This window comes from Abrus precatorius, unplaced genomic scaffold, assembly GCF_003935025.1.
Source record: "Abrus precatorius isolate BTA unplaced genomic scaffold, Abrus_2018 Scaffold5, whole genome shotgun sequence".
Classification (NCBI taxonomy): Eukaryota; Viridiplantae; Streptophyta; class Magnoliopsida; order Fabales; family Fabaceae; genus Abrus; species Abrus precatorius.
Genome location: NW_020874395.1, coordinates 10562890 through 10575097, shown reverse-complemented (window position 1 = coordinate 10575097; position 12208 = coordinate 10562890). Strand labels below are relative to the sequence as shown.

The 12208-nt window shown below is 33.7% G+C and overlaps 1 protein-coding gene across 1 annotated transcript; it reads right to left on the bottom strand.

The window, feature by feature from the left end:
- Positions 1-83: 83 nt before the first annotated feature.
- LOC113867514 (cleavage and polyadenylation specificity factor subunit 2) lies at positions 84-11489 on the bottom strand. The gene is made up of 18 exons (XM_027502893.1): positions 11170-11489; positions 10596-10764; positions 10317-10413; positions 9149-9275; positions 8940-9055; positions 8638-8732; positions 8400-8551; positions 8038-8095; positions 7856-7963; positions 6591-6843; positions 5615-5799; positions 5048-5140; positions 4260-4358; positions 1750-1881; positions 1619-1663; positions 1316-1483; positions 977-1051; positions 84-847 (listed from the first exon to the last, which is right to left on the bottom strand). Exons 1-18 carry the CDS (start codon positions 11316-11318, stop codon positions 746-748), a joined length of 2223 nt encoding a protein of 740 aa, XP_027358694.1. The 5' UTR covers positions 11319-11489; the 3' UTR covers positions 84-745.
- Between the last annotated feature and the right edge of the window lie 719 nt (positions 11490-12208).

Below are 12208 nucleotides of genomic sequence, written 5' to 3'. Positions count from 1 at the left end.
TGAAAGATACAAAAATTAAATTTTCAACAGTAAACCAATCAGATACTATGTGCTAGTAGATATCAATCAAGCAGACATTTTTCCAGCGAAACTAAAGGCCCATTGAACAAATTATTTATAGTGTAAATCTTAGCATTCAGTGCATCAAAATTAAACTCTAAAATTAATAGGACAGTTTGAATTCAACTAGATTGTTCTGTTCGATGACATTAACCAAATTAGACACACATTCATTTTATGTCTGTCTAATTTAACATGAGTGTATGAAATAGAGGACAAACGACACAAACATGACATTTAAAAAGTAATAATATGAATCCTACACGAGGAACAAATTACACTTCCTTTTCTACAATTATATGAAGAGCAAAGACACTTGAAAAGTATCTGTCAGCAAAGCAGTCACATCCACTCGAAGCTATGATGGTTGATGTAAATCAAAGATGCAAAGACTCATCAACAAAAATGCCACAGCGGGATTTCTTCATCGATATTGTCAATAGCAAGTTGCCCTTGTGAATCTTTATGTTAAAATGGCTACACAAATTAACCCAGTCTGCCACTGTTCCAGCACTACTACTCAGACCTATTTTGGCTCAAATCCTTGTAAACCACACATTTACCGGAGCAATTTTGTGTTCTCTATCTTATCAGGAAAAACAGCTCCAGAATGTGATGTATGGCATAAAATAGGGCAGGGAAGGAAAGAAGTTAGGGATTAGCCAATGAATTAGTCCAACCAAATCTAAAGCAAATAAAACTGTGAATAGAGATATTCACGAATTTTATAGTAATCTTCACAGAGAGGACCTTCAATAACAATTTGTTGAGTACCAGAACCACCACCCTATAAGAAAAAGAAATTGTCTTAATAGATCAGAATCTTATTGAAAAACTGAACAGTCTTAGCAGTATCTGAAAAATGATCAATTTCCTAATGGAGCAAAATTAAAAAATGTTAAGAAGCAGCACTTGCCTTCTGAGTTGCATCCCCAACCTTTCGAAGAGTCACATATTCACCGCAACGTAAAGCCCCCCCGGCAAATTCCACCTATAAGGTAAATCATGTCATGATACATATTTTTATGAAGTAGATATTAAGTGTTTCACTAAATTTTTTCACTCAAATTTCGGTTGCAGAACACATTGTAAATAGCATTTTCACTGATTTTCATCAGCCTAAGCACGGTCCATTTCCATGAGGACAAATACCAGCATGTTTGTTGGGAAAATAAGGAAAATGAAGTGAAAACGTCACATGTTCCAGCAGACTGATGGAGCAAGGAGGAACCTGTGACTCAAACTGAAGAATTACCTGAATACCCTTGCTGGAGAGGAACTGCTTGAAATCTGCCAATTTCAAATCACCAACAAGAACAGATTTATGTGGAGGAGTTGTTCCAGAAACAGGAAGCAGTGAAAGCATGACATTTTCTGTCTTCCCCACTTCAGCATCAACCCATGCTATTTCATAATCTCCCAGCTGCAGTTGAATTCATATTCATTATACAAAGTGATAATCTTCATCAATTGAGATAAGGCTCAATAATTGTTTAATCAACATGACCAATGGCAGTCAAGTATATGAAATGAAACAGTTCAGACATATATTATTTACCTTTTTGAAGAGCACATTACTCATTAGCTTCTCAGATAGTTGAACCTGTACCCAGAAGAGCATAAAGTGATTATTTTTGGCAATTTCATATGTTATTTTTAGGAAGTGTATAAAATTTGTTAACATCGTACCTTATAAGCACATAAATCAGAGGTAACATCTATTGTCTCGTCAATTTGAGGAGCATAAACGTGAGGACAAACATGCTTCAGGCAGTGCTGCTTCAGATGCTCTGTAGCTTCAGCTGACCCATGCACCAAAACCTTCCAGAAAAATAGTTAAGAAATCATCATCAACCATTATATAAAAATGAGAAATCAAATTATATTATGATAGTATTATAAGTTAGTTCCTTAAACCAAGATCATCTGGACCACAATATCTAAACTATATTATGAAGTATGAACTATTAAGCAATTACAAAAATACACACAAAGATTTCTTGTATCACTTATATGCTGTATGTATGTCAAAGATTTGGAACATGTCTCCTGATATATAGTTCCTTTATTCCTAGTTCAGTCTTCAATTAATTACGATAATTCTTCAGTTCAGTAGGCTGTTGGCATCTTTTAATTTCAAGTAAACTACCAAATTAGTCTCACATTTTAGTAGGAAATTAGTCCAAATAGTTGTCAATCCTGGATAGCAGAGCTTTGCAGACAACATCAAAACGCTATAGCGGGATATGGCAGAATAACTGCTCTTTTATGGATATAAAATATATACATATGCAGATAATTATGTATATGATGCTCAAAAAATATTCATAAATAGCATATGAATAATTATCAACAAAACATATAAAGGGAAGAAAGAAAATGGATTTTGCCAGAGAAGCCATCAAAGATGAGTTACCCCACTGGATTGGAGGTTGTTGCAAAGCAGAACAGAGACAGAGATGAGAGGACAAGAGGAGGGAGCCTCAAACAGAGAAGGAGAGAAGAAAAAAAGTGGAGAAAAAGTGGGTTTTCGTCATGTGTCTCCAGTTGCAAAGCAGAACAGCAATAGAAATGAGAGGACGGGGTGTCAAACAGAGAAAGGAAGAAGAAAAACTAGGGAAAAGTGAGGTTAGATCTGAAAAACTTAGAAGACTATTTCTACTCTTAAAAAACCTCAAGATTGTCATCTCAAGGGCAAAAAGGAAAAATCAGCTTATTTCTAAAAGATTAAAAATCATTTTTACCATTAAAAAACCCAAAATTTGCTTAGTTTTTAGGGTAGAAGTGGAAATTTGGTATTCTTTCACTGTGGTGGCACTATTGTGCCATGAAAGGCCACGTTTTGGGCCACGATGGCAGCCAGATCTGTGGCAACCAAAGGCCGCTCTGACACACTGTTGCTATTGCATGCTATTGACAACTATTGTCCAACTGTCCAAGGGATTAAGTTGTCCCTTCGTCCTCCAATATTTTCTTAGGTTTTGTTTGAGTTTTGAAGGAGAGGAAAGGGTTTGAGGGATAAGGGAGTAGAAGGGAAGGGAGAGAGGAGGAGGATTAACAGAAAACTCCCCAATTTGTGAGAACTTAACATGTTCTTATGGGAGGTTTTGGAGGGTTTATAAAAACTCCCAAACAAGGGTTACCATTAAATAAACATTTCCCTTCTCTCCCTAAAATTAACTCCCAAACAAAGCCTGGGTGTCTAAATGTGATGTCCATGAGGAATTAATTTTTGTTATGCGTAAACATAGACCAAAGGAAGAACAGAGAATTGAGTGACTGGAGAGCAGTGGATCTGTAGAAAAATGTCAGAGTTAGCCATATACTAAGCTGGCAAGCTGGGTCAATGTCAAAAAATGAATAAGAAGTCCCACATTGTGTTTTCTCATCAAAACAGAATCCATATGCATTTCCAACTTAAAAAAAGGGAAATCATAAAAATACCCAAAACAAATGAGCTGGATTACTTGGTAAAAAAAAGAGTAAAGACATTTTTTGCCTCAGAAGGATAGCAACCAGGATGGTTGCGATTTGGTGGGAAATTGGTCACAATCACAGCTGCAACTGAAAAACATGACGTGATGTTAGTCCTGTAGCAGCCTAAGGCAGCTCCACTGCTATTGCATGCTATTGATAACTATGGTTATATGTGTTATCATAAACTTAAGTTGTACTGCATGTTACCTTTCAAAATTGCCTTTCAAAATTCCCTTGATACTCTGACCTAACATAAACCTAAGGAAATTGCCTTTCAAAATACCCTATTCCATATTTCCATTGTTCTTCAAATTAGTCTATAACAGTTCAACTTCAAACCAGGAAAAAACTTTTGATAGCTACCTCTCCCATTGATACAACAGCCTTGAGTTTCTTCAGCTTCCCAACAAGCAGACCCACTAAGTAAGCCTACAAGTACCACTAACATATTTCCAGCAGCTTTATCCATCACAACACTACAACAACAACAACCAAGCTAAAATCCTAATTCCTTGCCACTGCTCAAAATTGCAGCCTGAGGGTCAAAATATTGATATGCTTAAAGAGATTTGTTACTTAAACACTATAATAAGTTATTTTCAAGATCAAATGGATTTTAATGGTAATTTGACTACCTAACAAAGGCTGTTCCATTCCCCAAATATGATAGAAAATTTGATAATGTACTTCAGTTAACTGAAAAACACCATGGAGATCCATACCAGCTTCAGGGGAGCCACATGGGAGAGAATATTTTTAATGGATCTTCCATCTGAACGGCCTTCAAAGTCCATGTAAACCAATGAAGACCTGACTTGCACCTGGACAAAAATAATATCAACACCAACATATGTAGATTTGGCATTTAAGATTCATACAGGTAGAATGATAAACACACGAGATATTGATATTACTAAAAAAATAAATGCACCATTATCAATCACTAAAAGAAGCTTACATGTCCCATAATAATTCTGCCTATCTAATATTCTAATGTGTTTCACAGCCAAATTACAAGTGGTGGATCACAAGAACAACATAAAATTCAAAATGCACACAACAAAGTTCTGAATTATAAGAAACTATAGTATGGATGTTGTTCCAACCCTAACCAGTTGCTTCTATATTCTGCCTGATATATAGAATTTTCTTAATGGAAACCATCTGATAAACTTAGATCAAAGACCTAATTCCAACTAAGGAAGAAATAACAGGTTTGAAGAAAATTCAGTAGGATAACAATGACTGCAGAAAAAAAAAACAGATATAAGATCATCTTTAGTGAAGTCTCAAAAACAGGTAGATTCATAATCTTTGGGAAAGTCATAAAATTTAATGACATGCACTTGCAAAGTGCAAAAGTGGGAAAGACAAAATTCAAAAGATAGAACTTGGTTCATCTGATCAATTTCTGGATACAACAGTAATATATCCAGACACAATTATATAAATTTACTGTTTAAAAGCAGCAGAAACATTAAAATATTAATATAAAGATACTGCTGCTTACAGTTCTTTCATCAGATATGACTTTTGATGGCTTTGTATCAAGTATCAAACTCGCAGCACCTTCATCTAGTTTTCCATTTAATTCACCTCCTACCTGATAGAAAATAGGAAAAATGATAAACAATTATTATTATTCATGACATCAACGTAGTGTTGAATAGAGGCCAGCAAAGTCTCAATTCACCAATACCATAACTCTTAAAAATTGCATGTGAGAAGTATTTTTCACAGTTAGAAGTAGACTGTTACATGACATCTAAATGTCAATGAAAAAACAGTTAAAGACACACAGAAGTAATCAAACCAAATGCAAAATAGACCATAACAAGTGAATGAGATTAAGATTCTTGTATCATAGATTTTCTGGTATAATGTTTCATTTTGCTTTGTGATCCATAGATATCATTGACCTATATATTTGGCAAGTCTTGACTGAATTTCAAATAAGTATGTTCATTATATTCCATCTAATGAAATTTCTGAAGTTGTTAGAACACAAACATGATAAGACTTAAAAGCACTGTGTCATGGAAAGTAACGAGGTAGATGATTTAGAAAGGATATTTACATGCATTGCTGTCTGGTCCATGTCTTCATCCTTAATTACATAATCATCTGGATTTATGACTTCACCAAAATCATCCCACTCTGACGTATTCTCATAACAGGGAAACATTGGGGCAACACTCGTTGAAGGGGGAACAAATCCATCAATAAATATGTCCCGGTATCCTCCACCTCGTGGACCAGCCACTGCAAGTGCAAATCAAATTACTGAAGGAACAATAAAAATTTGTATAAACTAGTAAAACACAAAAAAGAATTGTCAAAAAAATTTTCAAGTGTTGCATAATAATAGACAATTTTAAATTCCTTATATTTTATCTAAGTTAAATAAAACGCAATTATATTAAATACAAATTACATTGTAATATCACATTAGCATGTTCATAAAATGATGAGAAATGTTTCAAAGAGCTTGGATCTCACAATTCAGTTTTTTTGTTTGATACAGTGAAACGGTTGTTTTGTAACACAAGACATCAGGTACTATTTATTCTTTGATTTAAAAATTAATAATGTGAAGTACTTATCAAGATTCTAACTGGTTAAAGACAAAACAGTTCAGTTCTATAATTGTAGAAATTTTCAAATATACACAACTCAAAATCAGATAGTTAAGCAGAAAAGGTAATTATAACAAAATCTGAAGTGGATAATTGTGAATAAGTAACATTTAAAAAAAAAACAGCACCAAATTTATGATAAATCTTTTACTTACAAATAATAAATTATCAAGATTCTAACCGGTTAAAGACAAACAGTTCAGTTCTATAATTTAGAAATTTTCAAATATACACAACTCAAAATCAGATAGTTAAGCAGACAAGGTAATTATAACAAAATCTGAAGTGGATAATTGTGAATACTAAGTGATAGTTAAAAAGAAAACAGCACCAAATTTATGATCAATCTTTTACGTAAAAAGAATAAAAGGAAAACACTTAAAAAAATAGCTCCAAAATAATTTATACAATTCATACCTTCTGCTGAAGTATGATTATTGCCAGCATCAATGACCATTGGGTCACTAGTATTATTATCAGTTCCATGAGATGCTTTCAATTCTTCCTCTTTCATCAGACTGGCTTTTAAAGCTTCTTCTTTTTTAATTCTATTTTGCTCTTCTTCATAGGCAATTAGCTCATCCCCAACCAAAGGAACCCGCTTGGACACAACAACTTTGACAGCTTTTGGAGGTGGATCAGATTGAAGCATACGAGCTAGTGTGGCAAACTGTGTCCAAACACATGAGGATCAGTTGAAACATAAGATAGCAAAAATCAATTTTTATTTTTTAGCAGTTAAAGAAAATACATCACAAATAAAAAAAAATACATGATGCATGAATCATGATCCATTTTCCATTCTCATACCTTAAAATAGTAAAATAAAATCTCAGGCATTAGTAGCACCAATATAAAGCATTCTTTTATGAAAAAGATTTTGAAACAATAATCTACAAGGCTAATTGGAGAGAAGATACAACATGCTAAGCTAAATTTAAAACTCATAAAGACAAAAAGAAGGCAAATCAGCAGTATTCTCTGTGTGTGGTTTGAAAAATTTTGCGTAGCATGGAGGACTACTGTTGGGGAGATAGTAGAGATGGAACTGGAAACCAGGATTGTTTCACCTTGAATGCTACAATGTCAAGATATACCCAAATGGACACAGAAAGGGATGTTCCAAGCACAAGTGTCACATTAGTGAAGACAAGAAAGGGAGAGGGAGAGAACTCAAGGTATATTACAAATAGGTAAGAATTAAACTCAAGTGCTAACCGAGTGGCCAACACAAGAAGCTTCATTCCAAAAGTTTGAGAAGAAAAATCAATGCTCATGCCACATTACTTTAGAAACACCTTATAATATAACAACTTATGAACAACATTATTTTATATTTACAAGTAAAAGGAGCAATGTCAAAGGAGGTCTTGCATTCGTCAGTACATGCAAAAGAGAATGCTTTATAGAACACTACAGAAACTAGCAAATGCAAATGTAATACTGATAACAAATTTTTTGTATCTCACTATTTTAATCTTTGGTGCCTCAGGAAAAACTAAAGCAATGTTAATGTGTTAATGTTGAACTTCAAAATACAAATGCAACTGTGGCATCAACTCTAAGGAGCATCCCTTTATCACTTAGCAGATAAACATAGAGAAACCCTGCTACAGCTTGTAGTGTTTCGCATGATTACTGAAACACAAAAAAAGGGTAATGAATTTTTTCTAAGGATATACCTGGCCTCTTTCAGTAAAAAGCACAAGATTTTTGACATCATTGGCCCACTCAACAAATATATCATGAGAAAAACCTGCTTCCAAACTTGCCATGGATGCTATAACAACCTATGAAAGAGATGTGTCAGAGTGAGTAAACAAGTTGGTGTGATGAAAAATATGCATACAAATATTATTTTAACCTTTGGACCATCTGGAGCATTGTCAAGCTCAGTCTTGTTAATTAGAAGGCTGACATACCTGTAGGTACAAGCATTACAGACGTGTTTTAGACACAGATAACATTAGCAATCATAGTAGGAGATTAATGACTTGTTCGATATCCTTAAAATGTGACAACCTAGGTTTTCAGAGCCCATCTTTCACTCATTATTGAACAAAACCTTTATTTTAAATATCCAAAGAAACCCAAAGTAATTATAGGCTTAAAATGCCAATCAGTAAAAAGATGTTATAGTATTCCTGAGAACCACATAAATAAGTAAACATTGACGTAAGAATATCTAACTCAAAGTTTAAGTTAAGAATGAATGAGACCACTTACTTCAAAAGAAATATATTTTCACGAGTTTTTTCAAAAGACTTTGCTATGGAATCGCTCATCCACTCAAGGAAACTCTTCACATAATCAATTGTGCTGGATGCAACATACGTAAGAAAGTATATAGGGTAGTTCAAGTTTTCATCAGCCCAATACTGCAAAAACCAAGATCCGATATTATTACACGTATACTGTAACGAAGATGGAAGAATGATAATAGAAGCACATGTCCTTTACTGACTGATTCCACCATCAGAATAAGTTCCAACACTCGTCCAGCAGTGTCAACAGGTAGTAATACATTGCCACCTGCCCTCAAAGTCTTCTTTAAGATATCTAAATAATTAACAGGAAATATGATCAGAATAAACAAAGCGTATAACTCCTAAACTGTATTCTTCATTTCAAGTACATGCTTGCCTCATCTGGCATATACAAATATTCCAGTTTTCTTTTAACAGCAATTTGAGAAAATAAAAAAATGGAAAAGTCCATCTTAGTTCTGTCACAGTGCTGTGGTAACAAGATTAAAAAGTTATTTACCTCCAAATTCTTTGTCCTTTTGACGTCTGTAAGGCTGATTATTCAAAGCATTGTAAGCATCGGTAATTAGAACAGCTGGCCGCACAAATGAACCTAGAACAGTTCCATTCAAATGCCTAATAAAAATTAGATTGATAAGTAGCTTCCTTTATGCTCTCCAAAACTATATAGGATAAAACTGATCATGAGCAACCAAAAGAAAGCTTTACCTTTCTTTCCGATGATTAAAATCAACAGCATATATAACGTCCTCACCATCCTTTGTAATTTTCCAAACAGTACCTCCCAAAAGATGTCCAGCAACATGAGGTGCAATAACAATGCCTTCGCCCTTGCCTAGAAGTGGTTAAAATGTCATGAAGGGAACATAACCAAATGAGGGAGGATATTAAGAAGTTGTGAAACATTGAAGCATATCAAAATCAGAGAGATACTCTAAAGATTAAAACAACATTGACTGAGAAAGTTACATTGGAGGCAAGGATGACCATGCCTTATTTTGTACAAGTGTAAACCAAACAAAAGTTTTAATTTATATGAATGATAGTGCATGCTTTAATTTCAGACCATCAATCATCTTATACATTTATATTATTCAAATTTCTATGACATTGATAATAATTCATAAAGAGTAAATTAGTAAACTGTTTAGAGGCCACAAAAAAATGTAGCAGTTTTATGAAATTAAGATTTGAAATAACAAGATAATTTGAATTAGTGGATTCACATGATTACTAAGTAAATTTTGAAGATCCAAAATATTTGAAATTGAAGTGCGTTCACAAACACAAATAAAATAAAATTTCAAATTCAAAATTTCTACCCCTTAATAGAAAATTTATATTGCTCATGCAAATCATTCTACATACTAGACACCAATGACATGTGAAGTTTTTCCATTTCTATTTACCAAATAACATTGAAAGGTGAAGAAAAATTATATTTTCACAATATAGGATGGTCACATAAAAATTAGGCTGTCATTCAAATAACCCCTTTAACATTGATCCTTTAGGAAACCCTACATGACTTCAGTTTTGGCAATTAACAAACAGAACGTCCAACATGAGGCAAATAGACCATTTTCGCTTGGCCTATTTTTCGTCTTTGGCACCCCTATGAGAAATATCCTCCCTTCAAGAGAGCTACTGCCCAAATGAAGGATTTGAATTGGACAGAACTATGGATTCCCTAATATATTGATGAATATGAATATGAATGGGATAGCAAATTACAAACTAACTTATACTTACTGTACAGAGAAAGAAGGGTTCGGGGGGAGTGAATATGGACTTAAGAGAGTGAAGTGAAAAAAAAAATGCATACTAATATTACCACTTCAATACTACACATTCTAACAATAGTTCAAATGCCAACCTGAGAGATGATGATTCTGAGAGTATGTTAACCTTGTTACACTTTGGAAAGCAGAATCAATATCGTCCAGTGTGAACAGATCAAACTCCGATACTTGCTGCAAAAAAATGAGAGATCTCAACCTAAACATTTGGCTATGTACCATACACATTTTGCAAATCCTGTCTAATTATTAAACACGCAAGCTCACATATAACCACACGAATGATCCAACAGCCTATAAACCAAGATGCAGAAAAACACCCTCCTCTTAACAGAAAAACTAGCATGGAATTTCACCTTTCTTGAGAGGTACTGGTCATACATGGTTAGAAGGCCCAATCTGTAGACTGGCTCGGTGGAATAAACCGGGGCAGAGAGTCCAAGCTGCTTCATGGCATAAGGGAGGGCACCAAGGTGAAGTGTATCCGAGTGTGAAAGTAACACAGCATCAACAGTTGATGCTACCCTACATGCCAACCACACAACCTCAATAAGAAATCAAAAGTAACAAAACACAAACATGCCTAAAACATCAATTTCATTGTCATTCATAATTATAATCCCACCCCACAAAAAGAAAAAAACAATTTTTTCTTCTTGTTTATAGTTCTAGAGCCCCATGAACGTTGTTTTCCCCACTACAACCCCTGTATGTCACTAATCAATACTTTGGAGCTGAAATCACATTATGTAATTAAACAATGAAGGGGGGGGGGGGGAGAGGAGAGGGGTGTGAAATGAAGATACCCACATGAAAATATTCAATCGTTTTAATGTCCCCTGAAAAGGGTAGGTCTTAAAATGCAGCAGAAATATAAAAAGCGGATTGGTATTGGAAAAGGAAGAGAGAGAGAGAGAGAGAGAGAGAGACCTGGAGAGGGGTTGAAGGAGAGAGGGGTCGAAGTGATCGTTCCAGCCACAGTCGATGAGGAAGTTGAAGCCATCAATGGAGACTAAGTAAGAGAGAGGGTTCTCATTGTACACTCCACATAGTGGCTTTACTTGCACTGATGTTCCCATCTTCTTCTCTCCTCCGCCTGTGCTTCCTCACACACACAGAGACACTCTTTCTCTCTCAAACCACCAGCAGGGAGAGGATTGTGGGAAAGATGGAGAGTGAAAGGAGAGGGAAGGAACAAATCAAGATAGTAAATTTCTACGAGGAAAATAAACTAATTACATATTTACATATACAAGCTCAATTTTTAGCCAGGTTTTTTTCTTGCTGCTTGCTCCGTTACCCATAAATTGGAATGTACTCTTGTTAAATTTCCGGTTATTTTAATATTTCAAAAATAATTATTTTATTTTTATATATTAATAATTCTTATTATTTGTTATAAATATTCAATATAATATTAATATTAATAATTATTTTATATAAAAATATTTTTAAAAAATTTCAAAGTACTGTAAAAATTATATATTTTTTTTATAAATTCTGATTAACAAACTTGTAGATATGGGACTTGAAAAGTTTAGATGTATTCAAATTTTTTTTTTAAATGATGGTCCAAATTCAATCTTTTACGTATACTAGGTTTACGTAATCAATCAATAAATCATAATTTTTTTTAGTAGAGATACAATTATATTTTGAATTGTGGACAAACATAAAAGAAAATTCACTTATTGATTCTTATTAAATTGGTGGTGAGCTTAAATCAAATAATAAAAAAAAATTTCAATGAAAAGAAAAAAACTAGATGATGAAATATGCGAATTTTAGTGTCTATCTAGAAATTTTAATATTTGAATCTAGAATTCATGCTTTAAACTCATAGGATATTAAAAAATTTCAAAACAATAAAAATTTTATTTTTGAATAAATTTTAAAAAGAATTAGAGATATGTTAGGTGTTAAAAGAAGAGTGCTAGACTTGGTCCCTATAAGTTTTAGGTACTCTCCT